Source organism: Mastacembelus armatus, chromosome 17 (assembly GCF_900324485.2).
Source record: "Mastacembelus armatus chromosome 17, fMasArm1.2, whole genome shotgun sequence".
Classification (NCBI taxonomy): Eukaryota; Metazoa; Chordata; class Actinopteri; order Synbranchiformes; family Mastacembelidae; genus Mastacembelus; species Mastacembelus armatus.
Genome location: NC_046649.1, coordinates 9,952,079 through 9,968,874, shown reverse-complemented (window position 1 = coordinate 9,968,874; position 16,796 = coordinate 9,952,079). Strand labels below are relative to the sequence as shown.

General features: G+C 41.8%; 2 protein-coding genes across 4 annotated transcripts; one reads left to right on the top strand and one right to left on the bottom strand.

Annotated features, from left to right (window-relative positions):
• The first annotated feature begins 4,191 nt into the window (after positions 1-4,191).
• gfi1aa (growth factor independent 1A transcription repressor a) lies at positions 4,192-8,264 on the top strand. 3 transcript variants are annotated; one of them, XM_026312859.2, is made up of 7 exons: positions 4,192-4,355; positions 5,664-5,863; positions 6,015-6,203; positions 6,669-7,069; positions 7,317-7,454; positions 7,583-7,748; positions 7,872-8,264. In XM_026312859.2, the coding sequence occupies exons 2-7, from the start codon at positions 5,752-5,754 to the stop codon at positions 8,048-8,050; spliced, it is 1,185 nt and encodes a 394-aa protein (XP_026168644.1). In that variant the 5' UTR covers positions 4,192-4,355; positions 5,664-5,751; the 3' UTR covers positions 8,051-8,264. The 3 variants fall into 3 exon arrangements, with proteins under 3 accessions (XP_026168644.1, XP_026168643.1, XP_026168645.1); XM_026312858.2 differs by having other exon boundaries at positions 5,527-5,863; XM_026312860.2 differs by having other exon boundaries at positions 4,192-4,359.
• An 807-nt stretch (positions 8,265-9,071) lies between these two features.
• Positions 9,072-16,782, bottom strand: rpap2 (RNA polymerase II associated protein 2). The gene is made up of 12 exons (XM_026312857.1): positions 16,707-16,782; positions 15,562-15,607; positions 15,252-15,366; positions 14,948-15,046; positions 14,791-14,856; positions 14,608-14,696; positions 14,478-14,513; positions 13,162-14,308; positions 12,873-12,979; positions 12,601-12,681; positions 11,405-11,473; positions 9,072-9,300 (listed from the first exon to the last, which is right to left on the bottom strand). The coding sequence occupies exons 1-12, from the start codon at positions 16,759-16,761 to the stop codon at positions 9,156-9,158; spliced, it is 2,055 nt and encodes a 684-aa protein (XP_026168642.1). The 5' UTR covers positions 16,762-16,782; the 3' UTR covers positions 9,072-9,155.
• Between the last annotated feature and the right edge of the window lie 14 nt (positions 16,783-16,796).

The following is a 16,796-nucleotide window of genomic DNA, read 5'->3' as shown; positions in this document are numbered from 1 at the left end:
ACTGGTGCTGATGCTGACCCACCCATGGAACTGTTGTGATTAATACGAGCCATGATCGTCATGCTTGTGGGGTCATCAGAGGGCTTAGCATTATACCACAAGTCCCAGAGGTCATGGCCGTGGGTGAGAACGTATCCACAGGAGAGCACAGATATGAGTCACCTTAGTCGAGACATCATCAACATCTGACACCAAGAGGAACACACAAATCAAAGCAAAGCATCTTGATTTTTGGCACTTTTTATTAACAACTGATTTATGAACTCAATTATATTTCCACAGTGAACCAGACATGATAGGTATGTCACATCTGTATGAAGCTACAACCAGCAGTCGGTTAGTTTAGTTTAGTGTAGAGACTGAGAACAGGAGAAAACATCGGGCCTGGCTGTGTCCACTTGTTAATCTCACTATTTAACACGTAGCTAAGCAAACTGGCTTTAGATTCATATTTAGCATATAGACAGTGTAGTTACTGTTCAGACAGCTATTGAACTAGCAGTTCTGTTAACTCTATCAACAGCTGCTGAAAAAAGGGAACCAGGATCTTCTGCTTTTTTGTTAGAGCGAGATACAATAGATAAAATCCCTCACTGTCACTCTTGATGCATATGTTCTCAGTGCTAGATAAGAAAAGTCTAAGTCATTCTTGTGGACAGCTTTTACGTAGCTGCTCATGCTGTTTCTGCAGAACTGATTTCACAACGAAGAGAAGTAACTGTCCAGTCATCCCTCAGCAGCAGTGGTCAGTGATTAATAAGGGTTCACACTGGGAGTGGAGGGTGTGGTGGACCGACGAAGGGGCAATACAAGTTGCAGATTTATCTCAACTAAAATGGTCATTTCCTGGGCTAATTTTGAGTTTGTCTCACAAAATGTGTTGCTCACATACTGATGTAATATCAACAAGGAGACCCAGCAGTAGGAGTTTTGTCTGCTGCCAACTCATGTTTTCATCCTAAAAGTCACAAAATAGAATTGAAAGAAAATGACTCTGAGGTCAGAGTGGACTACTAGTGACTTTCAGAAAGTCACACATCAGCGAATGTGTTCACAGGCACACCTCAGATAAGACCACGCTCTGTTGAGAGCAACACACTCTTGTCTTTCCTGCCTCTTTTGCTCTCTGCTGATTGCATTTATTTTCATCTGCATACAGAGACATTATGCAGATTAATAGCAGCCTTTAGATAGCACACCTTGCACACACATCTCATTAACCTGCCAACGCTCTCCCCACGCATTTTCAGTGTGATTTGAATACGTAGTTCAATTAAGCACATATGTCCTGGAAGTCACACAGTAGCAAATAGACATATGATGAGAACTCAGAAAAACCAAATCAGTTCTGCTGAAACTCAAAGGAGTTCTGTTAGCTTTACCGCCAGACAGACTACATAAGGAGCAACAGAGATGGTGCTGAGATGAAGCGTCTGTGTAACAGCCCAGCCTGCATTTTTCTCTACCCAACATCTGTGTTTTACACCCCAGAATGCAGAAACAGACAGCAGGGGTGTTTTCGGTGTGAAAGATACATCCACGCAACAGACCACAGATTTCAGAGCAGCATTTAAAACTGACTGGTAACTGGCTCTCAGGGAGAAAACGTGTAGAAACGTAAAAGTGAAAAGACATTCCCAAAAAAGTACATACATAAGAAAGATAAGGCTTCTAAACATGACCAAAAAGATCACGAACACATGAAACTAATAAATGAGCACACACACACACACACACACACACAAACACACACACACGCACACACACATACACACGAGCAGAAGACTTGTTTAGGTTTGACTATGCCTGTTGAACTCTGACCTTTCAAACGGCCGTCTAAGCCCCTAAACATTCACACAGACACAATAACCAGGAAGCACCGGGCAGGTTTCTTCACATCCACACACCAACGACCCAGATGAGATTCTCAGTATTTTGGAGGGAAATTTACAACCAGAAACGGCCTGTTTGCAAACAAGGGGAGCTGCTGATCACAGTGATGGATGAGGGAGGTGATTTGTGGACTGTTTACAGCATAAATTCAACCATTTGTTTGGTTTCATGTGAGAGTTTCTTTTTAGTGCTTCTTCTATTTTTCACTCTTTTTTCTTAGAAATTGCAGCTTGGGTCAAATGCTCATTAGGGTACATGATCCTACAGCAATAGTGAGGGTTATGTCTGAATATTTAGCCTATTAAGTATCATAATAGTAATAACAGAAATTAAATCAATTTACAGTAACACAGACACAATCCCCGCCACCACCCCATCCCCCACTGCTACCAGGACAGCAAGCTCTGAGTGAGTGAGAAAAACAAGATGTTTGCGGACCTCCTGTGTGAAAGAAGAACTGTCTTGCGGTCAGCAGAGTCCAGTAAATCATTCATTGTGTGCACACTCAGTCCCTATCTGGTGGCTGCAGTTGGGGCCAGCTGAGAGCTCGATGAGATTCGTCCGGCCACTCCCAAAGGGGGCTGGGGGGCAGCGTGCGGTTGAACCCGAGGAAAAGGACTAAAATCAGATTGTAGCTGGAGAGAAGCGGCCTGAGATAGTTGAAAAGAGAGAGGGTGGGTAGCTGCAGTGCGGTTAGGGTTCTGGAGCCAAAGGAACCTGTGAGGGGATGAGATAGCATGATGTGGTTTTCACTAAGATGCCACAGCAGAGTGGAGGTGCAGAGGTGAACGCTCAGTCTGAGTGCATGGGACTAAACAGAGACATGAACCAGGGAAAGTCAGTTTAGCCACAATAAGCTATAATAGCATTAATCCATCACACAGTGTATATTGCCTGAAATCAGTTTTTTAAAAGCACTGGTTTTATATGTTTCTCTAGTCTGAATTTTTGGAAACCATAAAAATGCAGAAAAGAGTACATTTCTATGTTACATCTACATTTCCAAGAACAAACTCTGTTTTAGTTTCGCTTGTCACCAGACAGACCTAAAGTAAAACTACAGCTGCTACAGCTTTATAGTGAGCAAGTTCTCAGCCTGTGCGTTGCATGTGTGTCGTTTGTGTTGTAATTGTTACAGTCATGCTTTAAAGTGAAGTGCAGTGAGACAAAATCAAGACGTTCTGATAAGCTGGCGTGCACTTTGCTCCGTTTGTCAACATTCACACACATGTGGTGTGAAAGCTGCAACCTCAGGTATATTTAAAACTATGAGGAGTCCCCACAGTCTCTCTCTCAATCCTCCAGAGGGGCTGAATGGGGCTCAAGGTTGAGCTTGAGAACATAACCTCGTGGCTCACCAGTACAAATTTTTATTTAACCCCATGCAACTGTGATCCGCAGAAGAAAAAAAACACACACACACACGAGCTCCGCTCCTGTACCTGCCCTCCATTTGATCACTGCGATTGGACTTCTATTTCAATCACAAGCTCGCTGTAAGAGTGAAAAAGAGCGAGAATCAAGGCCTGTGTGGGGAAGAGGTGGTGGTGTGACGGTGGGGGGGGGGTTACAGAGAGACAAGAGAGGAGGCTGTAGCAGCACTGATAGTGTGTTCTCAACTCTGCACTTGGTTTCCTGTTCTGAGTCAGTGTGTAACCCTGAGTTTGAGCTGTCACATCAGCACTGGCCTTCTCAGTGTCTCTCAATTCGGGTTTTTCTTCATGATCATTTCAGCAGCTGAATTTCTAAAATGTGCTTTAACTAAAAACACTGATGATTGAATATCTTTGCTGAAGTGAAGCTGAGCAACCATGAACTTGGCCAGAAGGTGATTTTGGATAAGTCTGTCCAAGTGTAGTGTGTAGTGTAGTGCTTTAGTCTATATTGTAGAGTTTTTTGGGATGGACAAAAGATTTATTTAGAAAATTTGGAAAAGCGATGCCTCGTGTTTTTTGTTTATTTATACTGTGTAAAAAAAACACAACTGTGGTCTCAGAGAAGAATTGGGAAATTGCTCCTAAGCATTTTTCCATAGAGACTCTATTTTTTATTTAGCTCCAAGTGTGGGCTATAGGTGGGAATAAACGGCTGTAGAAGAAAAGCCATCAACTCAAATGGGCAACTTAACTGATTTATTTTTGTATAATGCAAATTTACAGAAATTGTAGCGCCACTGGGGTTTTTTTCTTCTTTTTTTATCAAAAACATGAATCAGTGTTTTTGTTTGACTGTCACGGCTGACTAACATGAAAATGAATTTGTGACACAGGGAGGGAGGGGAAGAAAAGGAAGAGTGAGCGTGTATGTGTGAGGCAGTGTGTGTGAGTGTGAGGGGTGGTGGATTTGCGATGTCTCTCCGCAGCTTGTGACGGATATTTTGACATTCACACCAAATGTGGACAGAGATCAGGACAGCGCCAGTCGTGGGAGCTGGGAGAGCACCTGCAGCGTGGGTGCTGTGCGTGAGTATGGCACATGTGTTTCAGCTTTATGATGCGGCTATCTGCGCTTTGCTTGCAGCTCTCCAACTTGCTGCAGCTGTTTCAAACAAACTCTGTTCCCAGAGTCTAAACCGATACTACTTTGCTTTCGTCCGACCTCGAGCAGAGCCCAAATCCTCACTATGATTTGCACATGGAGCCTGACAGATTTCTACTGACAACTTTTCCACGCTTTCTCTGTTTTTAACATCCCAGGTGGTTCTTCTACAGCACCGGATCTCACGGTGCATTTCAGCTCCTAAACCCGGGCCTGTGTATGGGCCGGGAGGAGGTTTTAATGATGTAAAACAATAAGTCTGGTAAGCTGAAGCAGTGCCACTGTAAAGGGATACTTCGGCTCCCCACCACCAGGCTGTTGTGCGGATCGGCCGTGCGCGTCTCATTAACAGGATCACTTTACAAGCAGTCAAACAAAAAGGTCATTATCCATCACAACCTGCTCTGCCTGCACCAACATGTCACGTCTCATCACATGTGAATTATAAAGTCAACAACCAGTTTTTGGATCATAGGGACCGAGTCTATGAAACTATTTCGCCACAGTGTTTTTCGTTACTTTAAGATTTTTTAATGTGAATCTCGGCTTTTCAAAGAAAAATGACCTGAGCAAAAATCCAATCTCGGTTTTCATTTAATTTCTTGCGATGATTAAACAGCTTTGGACATGATATACTACGTGCTCATGCTTACTGCTATACTTCATATGGTATTATAGAAAAAAATGGCCTAATGTCACAAAGACTTTCTTAATTAGTCAACCATGTTATAATATCTGGGGATTTAGGCTACATTTAGCCTAAAGTTCAATGAAGCCTAAAGTACAGTGGCACTGCTTCAGCTTACCGGACTTATTGTTTTACATCATTAAAACCTCCTCCCGGCCCATACACAGGCCCGGGTTTAGGAGCTGAAATGCACCGTGAGATCCGGTGCTGTAGAAGAACCACCTGGGATGTTAAAAACAGAGAAAGAGTTGAAAGTTGTCAGTAGAATTAGGCTACATTTAGTCAAAGCCAACAGTAAACAGTGTAGGTTAGAGAATAGCTAAACTCCCTCTTCTTCTTCTCTCTCTTGTTTTCGGCTCAGCCTAAGCAACAGTTACCAATGAAAACTTACAATATGTTCTTTTAAGTCCCATCTCTACACTTTGAGTGGACGGTATTCCGCGACACCTGGTAAACGATACGGTTTCTCTGCGCATGCGTAATAGCTTGCCAAAAATCCCAACGCCGTCTCGACTGTCAACCACTAGTGTACCAATCTGTCCAGAGATAAAGTCAGAGCAGCGTGGAGAGGAGTGAAGTGGAAGATTTGAGAACTGAGCAGCACAGACTGACTGAAGCAGAGTGAAAACAACATGCCGAGGTCTTTCCTGGTGAAGAGCAAACGAGCCCACAGCTACCACCAGCCCCGGTACGTGGACGATGACTGCAGTAAGATGGGCCCTTTTCTGGCTCAAGTGCGCGCAGGTAGGTTCTTTTGTGCGTAATTACGCATGGAAATTCAATTGAGCAAATAAACCCGATTGGTCCAAACGAAGATTAATTAACTTAGAAAAATTCCACCAGTTTCACTGTCAATCAGAATAAGTCACGTTCATTGCTCTCCTGCTGTCATTAGACAACAAACCTCAAGCGGAGTGTGAGTCCAACCTGGAGCCACATGAGGACGTGAGCGCTGACGGACTGTCTCCCGGCTCTAGGCTGTTGTCTCCGGGGTCGCTGTCCTCCAGCTCCCCGCTTGGCAGCGTGTGTGACCGGTCTCCCGACTATGATTTCTGGCGTCTCCCGTCTCCCTCCTCCTCACCAGGTCAGTGCCAGAAGCTTTAAAACAGCGGCGTCTGATAGTTGGAGCCCACATGAGCTGTGAGGGTGTCGTGATTGTCATGGCTTAAATAAATCAAAGGCTTTTAGTTTTAATCCACAGAGGTTTTATAAGTGGCTAAAATCTTTTTGACTTTTGACTCGTGTTATAGTTTTGATTAATTCATAAAGAGGACACAGCTCAAGATTATTTATGGTCACGATTAGATTTGAATGTACTAAGGTCATTGAATAAGATATAGTGTTATGGGATATGTCTAAAGCATTTAATAATACTGTTTTTAAAGCCCAATACCATGTCAATCATCAGTTATTGTAGAAATTATTCCACGCAAAAATGTAATATCCAGCCTGGCCCCAGTGAAGCCACATGCAATTTCGAAATGATCGAATTCAGCTCGGACTCATCCGTGACACTGTTCACTCACACTGCGTCCAAATTATTTTATAGATTCAGAGAAATGCTCCACCCCAGCAACAGAGGACGGTCATCGCCTCAACATCCCTGTCTTTCCTTACTCCTGGTCAGCATACTCCGCCTCTGAGCTCAGGCATCTGGCTCGGGGGTCGTATCACCATCTCCAGGGCCACAGAGGGCCTCACTCACCTCTCAGCATCTACGGAGCAGAGAACGGCGGCACAGAGTCGCTTTACGCACAGCGGGGCCCTGTGGTCGGATGCTACCAGGATTATCCCCCGGAGGCCCATCAAATCTGCAGGATGCGGGAACCAGACGAGCTGTATCTGAATGTAAAGCAGAGACCCAGCGGTGCTGAAATCAAGGTTGAAAATGATTTCGTTTGTTCAAACCTGGAGTCAAATGGATCCTATAAGTGCATTAAGTGTTGCAAGGTGAGTCCTTCTTAACCAAAACCATAGAAGGATGAGTTTTTTAGAAATGTTGATGTTTTTAATAGTGTTTTATTGATGCTCAGGATCCAACTTTGAATATTAGATTAATATTTCCACGTTGAGTTTTAATTTAATGATCATTTTAATCATAAAGTTGTGCCTCGCAGTGACTTTTGTATCCTTATAGTCGACCACAGTGTTGTTTATTTGAGACTAATGTCAAAGTGTCATCTACCTGCTCTAAAAGGTGTTCTCCACGCCTCACGGTTTGGAGGTTCATGTGCGGCGGTCACACAGCGGGACGCGGCCGTTTGAGTGCGGGATCTGCGGGAAAACCTTTGGACACGCGGTGAGCCTGGATCAGCACAGAGCAGTCCACTCGCAGGTAGGCCCCTTCCCATTTTGAAATCGATCCTGCTCCCGAGTCAGTGTGTCGTTAGGCCTGGCGTTATTTCTGCTGTGAAATCTAGTGTCCTGAGGCCTTTCACCTTGACTCTTTACATTTTTCTTTAGGAGAGGAGCTTCAGCTGTAAAATCTGCGGCAAAAGCTTCAAACGCTCCTCCACCCTGTCAACGCACCTGCTCATCCACTCGGATACGCGGCCGTATCCGTGCCAGTACTGCGGGAAGAGGTTTCACCAAAAGTCGGACATGAAAAAACACACTTTCATCCACACAGGTGAGCCGCCACACAGTGAAAGAAATCGATTAATGAAAAAAAAAAAGTATCTCATTGTGTGTAAGGCGTAAAAATGCCTGTAGTCTATACTGACAACTCCAAATGCGGGGTTTGCACCTGCAGGTGAGAAGCCGCACAAGTGCCAGGTGTGCGGGAAGGCCTTCAGCCAGAGCTCCAACCTCATCACGCACAGCAGGAAACACACAGGCTTCAAACCTTTCGGGTGTGACCTCTGCGGGAAAGGTTTCCAGAGGAAAGTGGACCTGCGGAGACACAAGGAAACGCTGCACGGACTGAAATGAACAGACTTTACAATGGAAACGCTGGACTGTGTTTTAACTCTGCATATAGGTCCTGTTTTATTTTATTCTATTTTACTATTTGTTGTATTTTCCATTTTCCTACTGTTTAAATCAATTACTGAGCCCAAGATTTTCTAATTGAATTCATGCAAATAAAAGTTTATTTATCGAGTGTTTCTATATATCAATATTAAAACCATAACCTGAACATTGATTTCCAATGTTTCATATTTCCAAAATAAAGTATGACGTAGAAAATGACAAAGATTTACTTTACACCTTTTTAAAGTTAGCCTTTTTATTCTGGAATAAAAATTAACCCATGAAACGTAGCTGTCAATTTCAGGCTATTTAATTTAAACCTTTTGATATTTGCGAAATGACAAGAAAATTTGTCTCATAATTGAAATCTTTTTTTGCTTTTGTTTTTAATCCAGCAGCGAACACTTCTCTGATGCTTCTCTGATTGTACGTTGTGAAAAACGAGAAGCAGTGTTAATCCATTCAGGCCACCAATCCCCATCATCCTCAATCTGCAGGACAGGTCAAAGTTATATCTCCACTATTAAATAGAAAAACGTTTTCCCGCGTGCCACCTGGTCAAAACCAAATATTTTTATACACGTGCATTGTTAACATACCCATATAACAAATGAAATTATGGGGCCATAAACTTGCGAGTGAAGGAAGTCTGGAGAAATGGCGTCACTTTTATGACAGCAGAGGATCTTCCAGCAGCGTGTCCACATGGTGTTTTCACTGGGAAAAGCTGGGTGTGATTTATTTGGCCCTGCAGAGGTTAAACATCCACAGCTCTAAAACTTCAAGGATCTGATTTGAGCATATCTCACCACAGATTGTGTTCATATTGTAATACTGCTCTATCAACAGTCTCCACTCCTACATCCTACATCAAATTGTGTTGTGTCAGCGGTAAGTTGGGCAAAACTCACATAAAATACACACATGAAAGGATGTTTTTAAAGTTACTGTTGTGAAAAACACAATCCAGAAAACAATCTGATAATCACACCTGTATTTTATTTAATCAGAAATCCTGAGTGTGTATTTATTACTTATATGTTCAAGGATGACTGGTTGAGTGTCAGTGTGTTTGGGTTTTGAACTGCTGGACTAAGTTGAACAGATCCTGCTCCTGTAGACCGAGCTCATCCATCAGTGTGTTCAAATAATCCACAGACGCCGGCGTCTTCAAGGCCTCCTCCACCACCGGAGAAACCTCTGACAACCTGAAACACAAAATGACATAAGACCACATGCACACACTGATCAGGCTACTGTTTGTACGAATGGCTTTAACATATCAGACCCTGCATCAACAATTAAAAGACTCTTAACTGTTATCACATTTTTGGATACATATAGAAGAACACAGCTTCATAGTGATTATAAAGACCTAAGTTCTTATTTAAGTCATATGTTTGTTTTGTCACACTAGTTACTGCACCTGGTGCTGAGCAGGGTTCATGTTGTACTAAAAATTAAAGTAGGTTTACTGAGTCAGAGTGAAATGTTGGTTAAAACACAGATTTAAAAAAAAAAAACAAAACAAAACAAAAAAAAAACAGTCCACGTACTAAATCTGCACAGATTCTAGTTTTTACTTAAAAAGTTATCAGTGTTAACTCAGTAAACCTGCTTTGTGAAATAAATCTGCATTAACATGTACATTATTTTCCTAGTTTTCAGCATTACCCTGCTTTAATTGCCATCAATGTATGACATTTCTGTGGAATGTAAACATTTTGGACATCCCTGTATGAACATAACAACGTCCTGAGGATCTGTCTTGGTTCCTTTTATATAAACTGCAACACCAACACTTTGACCAAAAAAAGTGAGAGAAATTACAACCTATATATATATATATTTTAAATTTATTAATGTAAGGCTCACTAAACTAACATGCACTAAGTGTACATGCACAGAAGTGCTTGTTAGGTCCACTTAGTTGCAGTCTGTGGACTATAATACATGTATATAACAGTCTAAATATTTTTTATTAAACTACACTAAAGCTTATAATGTTCAGTGTTTTATTAAGCATTTTTCAGAGGTGCTCATTCAATGTTTACCTAATAAATGGACATCAGAGTTAATGTCACCAGTCATTACACCTGTAACCTGGAATTTAGTTATCAAATCAGCAGCTGTTCGTAAAGATTGCTGACCTCCACTATTTGTAACCTTCTGGCTGATCTCATTCCTTTTCTCTAACCCCCAGCCCCCCTCTCTACCTGTGTGGAGCGGCACTGCTGGTTAATCTCCGGTTCACCTTGAGGTCTAGTGTTGCAAGGGGGGCATCCATTATTCAGCTGACCTGAACAATAGAGGCCAGACTAGCTCCACAGCTGCCATGCAGCAGGTAGATAAGACAGCACACCAAATTATTCATGATGGAGGAATGGACGGATGGAGAAGCTTGAAGTTCAATGGGAACTAATGAAATCATAAGAGTATTGTTGGGGCCTGTGACAAAGAGAATAAATGTTCCTAAAGGAGCCGATTATCTAAGATGATGAAAAAGAAAGCTTTCATGATCCAGAAATATTTATATAAGCCACTTTAATGTAGTATCATTTATGTCAAACTGACTTTAAACTGAACTGTTCAGTCTGTATCTCTTAATATCAGCGACAGTGGACACATAATAAATGTCACCTCCATCTTTTCCCACATATCTCAAAAACTGTTCTATAACAACCTGTTTTTTCCTACTTTAATTCCCAGAATATTACTCAGTATTTGCATTGTATAATTATATCTTATTTTAACCAAAGGTACGCTGTGTCACGCAACACATCCTACATTACTTTTGAATGTTTTATTTTTACAATATTTCACTTTTACAACCTAATGGGTTTTATTTAATGTGATTTTAGGGAAGAGTTTGCAGTTACGGGACTCTTGTGTTAAGAGTTATAGATTTGTGTTACCTACTGTACCACAAACTGCAAAACACTTACTGTATGCCTTTGTTAAGGTCAAGAGAGCTCATGATATAAGTTATGATACTGATGCAAACTGAACTGGGGCCACTGAAAAAAGTCATAAATCAGAGTCAGATCAGCATCAGGTGAAAGTTTTCCCAGGCGGGGCAATTTAAACTGCCCATTTTGCTTGGATGTATACAGAGGAACTATTGTGTGTGTATTTAACTCAAAAGTGCGCAGGGCTGCTTGCTTGTGTTTTATGTCCTGCATCACGGATCTGGAGGGGGGCAATCAGGTGGAGATAAGGCCATCAGGCGTCTGTGTGTACACAGACGGGAGCAGCACGGAACTGTCTGTGAACTGCCAGCAACGTACACACACACGCACACAATAAACTTACAGATGGAGAAGCACCACAGCTATGAGGGTCCACTGTGGAGTTTTGTGGATGATGTTTGAGTTATTGAACCTGTGGCATTGAGAGAGAAAAACAAAGTGAGCAACAAGTCACACGATTGACTGAATTAATGTTTTTTTTTTGTTTTTTTTTGGCAAGTGTCAACAGGAAAAATAAAATGTGTGCAAGGCAACAAACAACCACCACCTGCACTGCCTGCAATAGTGCAGTGATGTATGTTTCTCTGACAGCACCGTGTACAGTCTCTGGCTTTAGCCTCTACCTCAGACTCTCGACAGCACAGAGAGAATTCCTGGAAGCAGGACTCAGGAGGTGTTACTCTGCTGCCTGGTGTGCTTTTAAATCACTGACACAGTGATTTAATAACAATCTAAGCATGAAAACATTCTAAGCTGCCAACAGGAACACAGAGCTCCTCCACAGGAAGAAATGTTCAATTCAAGAAGAAGTGCTAAAAGATTTTTTAATAGAGAGCTACAGTGACTACTACTGGTTCTGTACTACGGTTCTGTTTTCATTAACCTCTGATGGTAAAAATGCCATGATGACACAGAAAATGAATGACAAAAACCCACATGTACATTACGTACAAACACTAAAAACTAACTTTCAATAAAATAATGTGCAATGACATGTCAAAATTATATATTGTAGTCAAAATATTGAGCCTATAAGCTTCTTTCACAGCAGACATTTTGACTTAGCAGGTCAAATATAGGTGTAAGTGATCCACACAGAATACTTTAGTAACGACACCTCTGCTTTTCCTGTTATGATAAGTCATAATATCTGCTATGTATAAGGTCTACAGTTAAAAAAACTCATATTGTTATGTTGCACGTCTACCTGTAAGGGGCACCAGACTTCATTAAATCTTGCCACAATGTTGTGGAATTTAAATACTATCCATTCTGTAAATATAAATGCAACACTTTTTTTTTTTTTTTTTTTTACAGAATAACACATTTATCTCAAGCACATTAGCTGCATGTTTAGTTCGTGCTGGCAGGAACTTACAGAGGTTTAAAGATCACACTGAATGACATGTTCTTGTCTGCATGGAGCAGGTCAACACTAGGAAATTATTGACAATATCCAGTGGTATAACTGGATATGGTTATTATCATAATCATTTAAAAATAAAGCATAACTACCACAGTCCTCTATACTGTACTGACCTGAAAGTCCTGACCAGGTTATTCAGGTCAGTGGAGATGTCACTCACAGTGAGATGCAGTGGACCCACAATGTTTCTGAGACTGACAGCACAGAAAAGGGAGGATAAGAAGGAAAATAGGACTGATGGTCAGTTCACAGCTGAGAATGCACATAAATATGTTAATAAGAGTTTTTGAATTAACATGTACATAGGCGTCCATAAAAAAAAAAAACACACACACACACACGGAACATATTGACGAAAATGCAGTTAATGCACACACACACACACCAGCTAGTGAGCTTCTCCACTGTGATTCGTTTCTGGATGAGGTGCTGAGCATGAGAGTCAACAAGTGGAAGAACTGGGTCTTTCGTCCTCTGGTCCTGGACTGTCACCTGGTGGGAGAACAATCAAGATGCGGAAGCATTATAGAGAGATTCTTGCTACATAAACAACTTGGTGAGGTACCGGTCATATTTGTTTGTACACTATAACTTCAACAAAGTATCTCAAAGACTCTTACAATGAGTGCCTCAATTCACATCCCTCCTCTTTTCTCCTGTCTTCCACCGCTCACCTTGTTTCCTTTCGGCTCCTCTACCTCCTCAGGCAGAATCCAGGTCCCTTTGTAAAACTCCCTGACCCTGAGTTCCAGCAGCTCAGTCTCTTTCCGCAGAGTCTTATAGTGTGGAGCAGCAGCCACAGGTGTCTTTTGCAACCCATTATCAGGATCCCAACTGTCCTCCATATTGGCTTCATCTTCAAGGTCATCCTCATCTAATTCCTCCTCCTCCTCTTCTTCTTTTTCTTCTCTTACATCAGCAAAGGGAGAGCCCAGTGAATGATCAGCACCATACAGGAATTTTAGAGTTTCATCAGTGCTCCATTCTTTCAAGGTTCTTCTCAAGCACTCGAGGAGATTCAGTCGGATGGAGTCCGGTTTGGGAGCAGCAGCATGGTTCTTCAGTAGATCTCTAAGCCCTGCTGCCCCTCTCTTGCTCATACCCACCTGGGTGATGTTGAGGTCTGGCTGGTTTGGTAATGTTGAGCTGTTGCTGTTCTGATTAGCGGAAAGAGTTGGAGAGAGATCTAAGTGATGTCTGTTTTCTGTACAAGGGTTTAAGTCTTTACATGAGGGTGTAATGACTGGACTAGTGTGTTCAGCTTGTGTGGCTGTTAAGTCAATGGGCAGAGAAGTGTCATGTGTCACTCTCTCAGATAAACTGCACCAACTCAATTTAGCTGTAGCCTCTTCGACACTCAGGTCTTCCTCTTCTGACAATGCCTGGTCAGTATTTATTACGTGGAGGTCTTTGGGGTTTTCAGAATCATTTTTAAGCTCTGTTTTGCATGCATCAGACTCCTCCTTTTCATCACCTTCTCTTGTTTTTTCCTCCCTTTCTGTGCCCTGACTAGGATGATACACCATCTTGTCTTCATCTCCCTCTGTCCCCTGTTTGTTTCTTGTCTTAATTTCTACTCGTTCTCCCTTCTTGCCATCATCTGTGCGCTTAGGCAGGTCACCCCAGTGCACCCTTGGTGCCTGTCTCTGGGAGACAACACTGGAGACAAAGTGCTGCTCCTGTTCAGTGTCGCTGCTGTCACTGTGGCCAGAGTCCAGCTGAGAGCTGTGAGGGTCTTTGGATAGAGCAGCCAGTGGGCTCTCTATGTCCCCCTCTTGGACACACCTCCCTGACAGCATCACCTCTTCACCAGAACTCCCACTGAACATGCACAGATCACAGTGAATCAGTCTGTTTCTTTATAAAGAAACCATATTGCACTTACAACATAAAATACCTAAAAAATTAGCAAAGTGCATTAATTTGGCAGTTGCAGCATCATTATTATATTCACTGTGAATGGAATATAAAACCTGAAAGTTATACAAACCCATCTCCTTTCTTCAGCAGTTTAATGTCTGGAGGGCTGTCAGTAAGAGAAGTGAACACTACATTAATCTGTAAAAAATGAACATGTTCAATGTTCTGACTCAGAACAAACACTAGAACAGCACACACACCTCTCGTGCTTCCTCAGCCAAAGAGGTGTCCTTGGTATTTGTAGTTCAAACTCTTTGGAGGCTTTGTAACAGAAGTTGCTACAAAAACACTAAAAAACAGGAGGGAGAAGCAATAATGGTTTTTATTTTGATCATTTTTAAACACATCTGATTACAAATTTTATTTTATGTAGAAGCACTCACCTTGCGTTCAGAGATGTCATACACTTTATTAGTCTTAGTAGAAATTTTATACTGTTGAGTAGGGATCTAGAAAATAAAAGTAAGCAAAACAGAATAAAAGCATGAAAACACAATGAAATCTAATTCATAAAATAAAGCTTGATAAAAAGGGACTTACCTTGCCCAGTTTACTTGGACATAAAGGATAACCACACAATTTAACAATAGATCTCTCCTCTACAGTATCTTTGTAATTAGCTGGTGTGATGAACCTGACCTGTAAAAAAAGAGGAAAGGGGAGAATTAAAACATGTTTGTCACTACATATTGTTGATTTTTAGCTAATTTTTACAAGCCATGCACAAGCTCAAAGCTTCTGCCATATGTACCAGGTGTTTCATTCATATTATACAATGAGGGGCAAAGCTATGAACTGAAGCCTCTGCCTGTCCACTGCCAAACACAAGGACAGTGATACATACACAGTCAACCAGAAAGTCTTCAGTAACACTGTCATCCAGGAGACGCTCGACCACCTTCAGGGCTCTTTTCTCCAGCTCCAGCTTCTCCCTCAGCTTTTCCTTCACTTCTTCTCTCCTGACAAAAGACACAGATCTTAATTGTTGTTCCTACATGCACTTGTGGACCCAAACTACTGCCATTATATCTACAAAATTCATACTTTCCACAACCGAACTACAATGCATTAAGTACTTATACGTAAAATATGATATTAATCAGATATTAGTATTGATACAATTGCAGCGATCACGGACACATGCCTATACAAACCTTCTTGCCTCTTCTTCGGCGCTCAGAGCTCTGACGCGTTTCCCACCTGCCACATAAACAAGAGCAGAGTTAGTGGCGTTACCCTGCTAACCATGCTAACCCTCTTAATCCTGTTAACCATGCTAATCATGTTAACCCTCTTAATCCTATAAACCTTGCTAACCCCCTTAATCCTGTTAACCATGTTAACCATGCTAACCCTGGTAATCCTGTTAACCATGTTAACCATGCTAACCATGTTAACCCCCTTAATCCTGCTAACCCTCTTAATCCTGTTAACCATGCTAACCCTCTTGTTCCTGTTAACCACACTAACCATGCTAACCCTGGTAATCCTGTTAACCACAATAACCATGCCAACCTGTTAATCCTGTTAACCATGCTAACCCTCTTAATCCCGTTAACCATGCTAACCATGTTAACCCTCTTAACCCTGCTAACCATGTTAACCCTCTTAACCCTGTTAAACGCGCTAACCCTGGTAATCCTGTTAACCATGTTAACCATGCTAACCATGTTAACCCTCTTAATCCTGTTAACCACACTAACCATGCTAACCCTGGTAATCCTGTTAACCATGCTAACCATGTTAACCCCCTTAATCCTGCTAACCCTCTTAATCCTGTTAACCATGCTAACCCTCTTGTTCCTGTTAACCACACTAACCATGCTAACCCTGGTAATCCTGTTAACCACGATAACCATGATAACCTGTTAATCCTGTTAACCATGCTAACCCTCTTAATCCCGTTAACCATGCTAACCATGTTAACCCTCTTAACCCTGCTAACCCTGCTAACCATATTAACCCTCTTAACCCTGTTAACCGCGCTAACCCTGGTAACGTTAATCCTGTTAACCATGTTAACCATGCTAACCAGTTAATCATGTTAACCATGCTAACCCTCTTAATCCCGTTAGCATAGTTAGCATGGTTAACTAAGGACTGTAAGAAGTAACGGTACTGACTGTTACTTTTATAAAGTGGTCCACTACTGTATTCTGTATAACGTTACTGTACAAAGATTCCCACATTGTAAAACATGGAGACCTATTTTAACTCTCTGTCGTAAACGGTTAGACTGCTAATATATTCGTATAACCTATTATGTATACGTAAGAGGAAAATACGAATGAAAACCAACCTTTTTTGGAGGTTTTAGACGAGCCTTGGCTCTTTCTCCTCACCTCCGCCTCCATTACTGTTTCTGTTTTCTGCCGTTCAACTCTGACCC

What these genes read in the sequence shown, in the direction of transcription:
- rpap2 (XM_026312857.1), bottom strand. Translation starts at nt 16,761, where the DNA reads ATGGAGGCGGAGGTGAGGAGAAAGAGCCAAGGCTCGTCTAAAACCTCC. An exon ending in ATGACATCTCTGAACGCAAG is followed by an intron (nt 14,697 to 14,790) that starts GTGAGTGCTTCT and finishes CCTGTTTTTTAG; the next exon opens with TGTTTTTGTAGCAACTTCTG. An exon ending in GTGGAGAAGCTCACTAGCTG is followed by an intron (nt 12,682 to 12,872) that starts GTGTGTGTGTGT and finishes CTGTGCTGTCAG; the next exon opens with TCTCAGAAACATTGTGGGTC.
- gfi1aa (XM_026312859.2), top strand. Translation starts at nt 5,752, where the DNA reads ATGCCGAGGTCTTTCCTGGTGAAGAGCAAACGAGCCCACAGCTACCAC. An exon ending in TCTGGCTCAAGTGCGCGCAG is followed by an intron (nt 5,864 to 6,014) that starts GTAGGTTCTTTT and finishes TGCTGTCATTAG; the next exon opens with ACAACAAACCTCAAGCGGAG. An exon ending in ACACACTTTCATCCACACAG is followed by an intron (nt 7,749 to 7,871) that starts GTGAGCCGCCAC and finishes TTGCACCTGCAG; the next exon opens with GTGAGAAGCCGCACAAGTGC.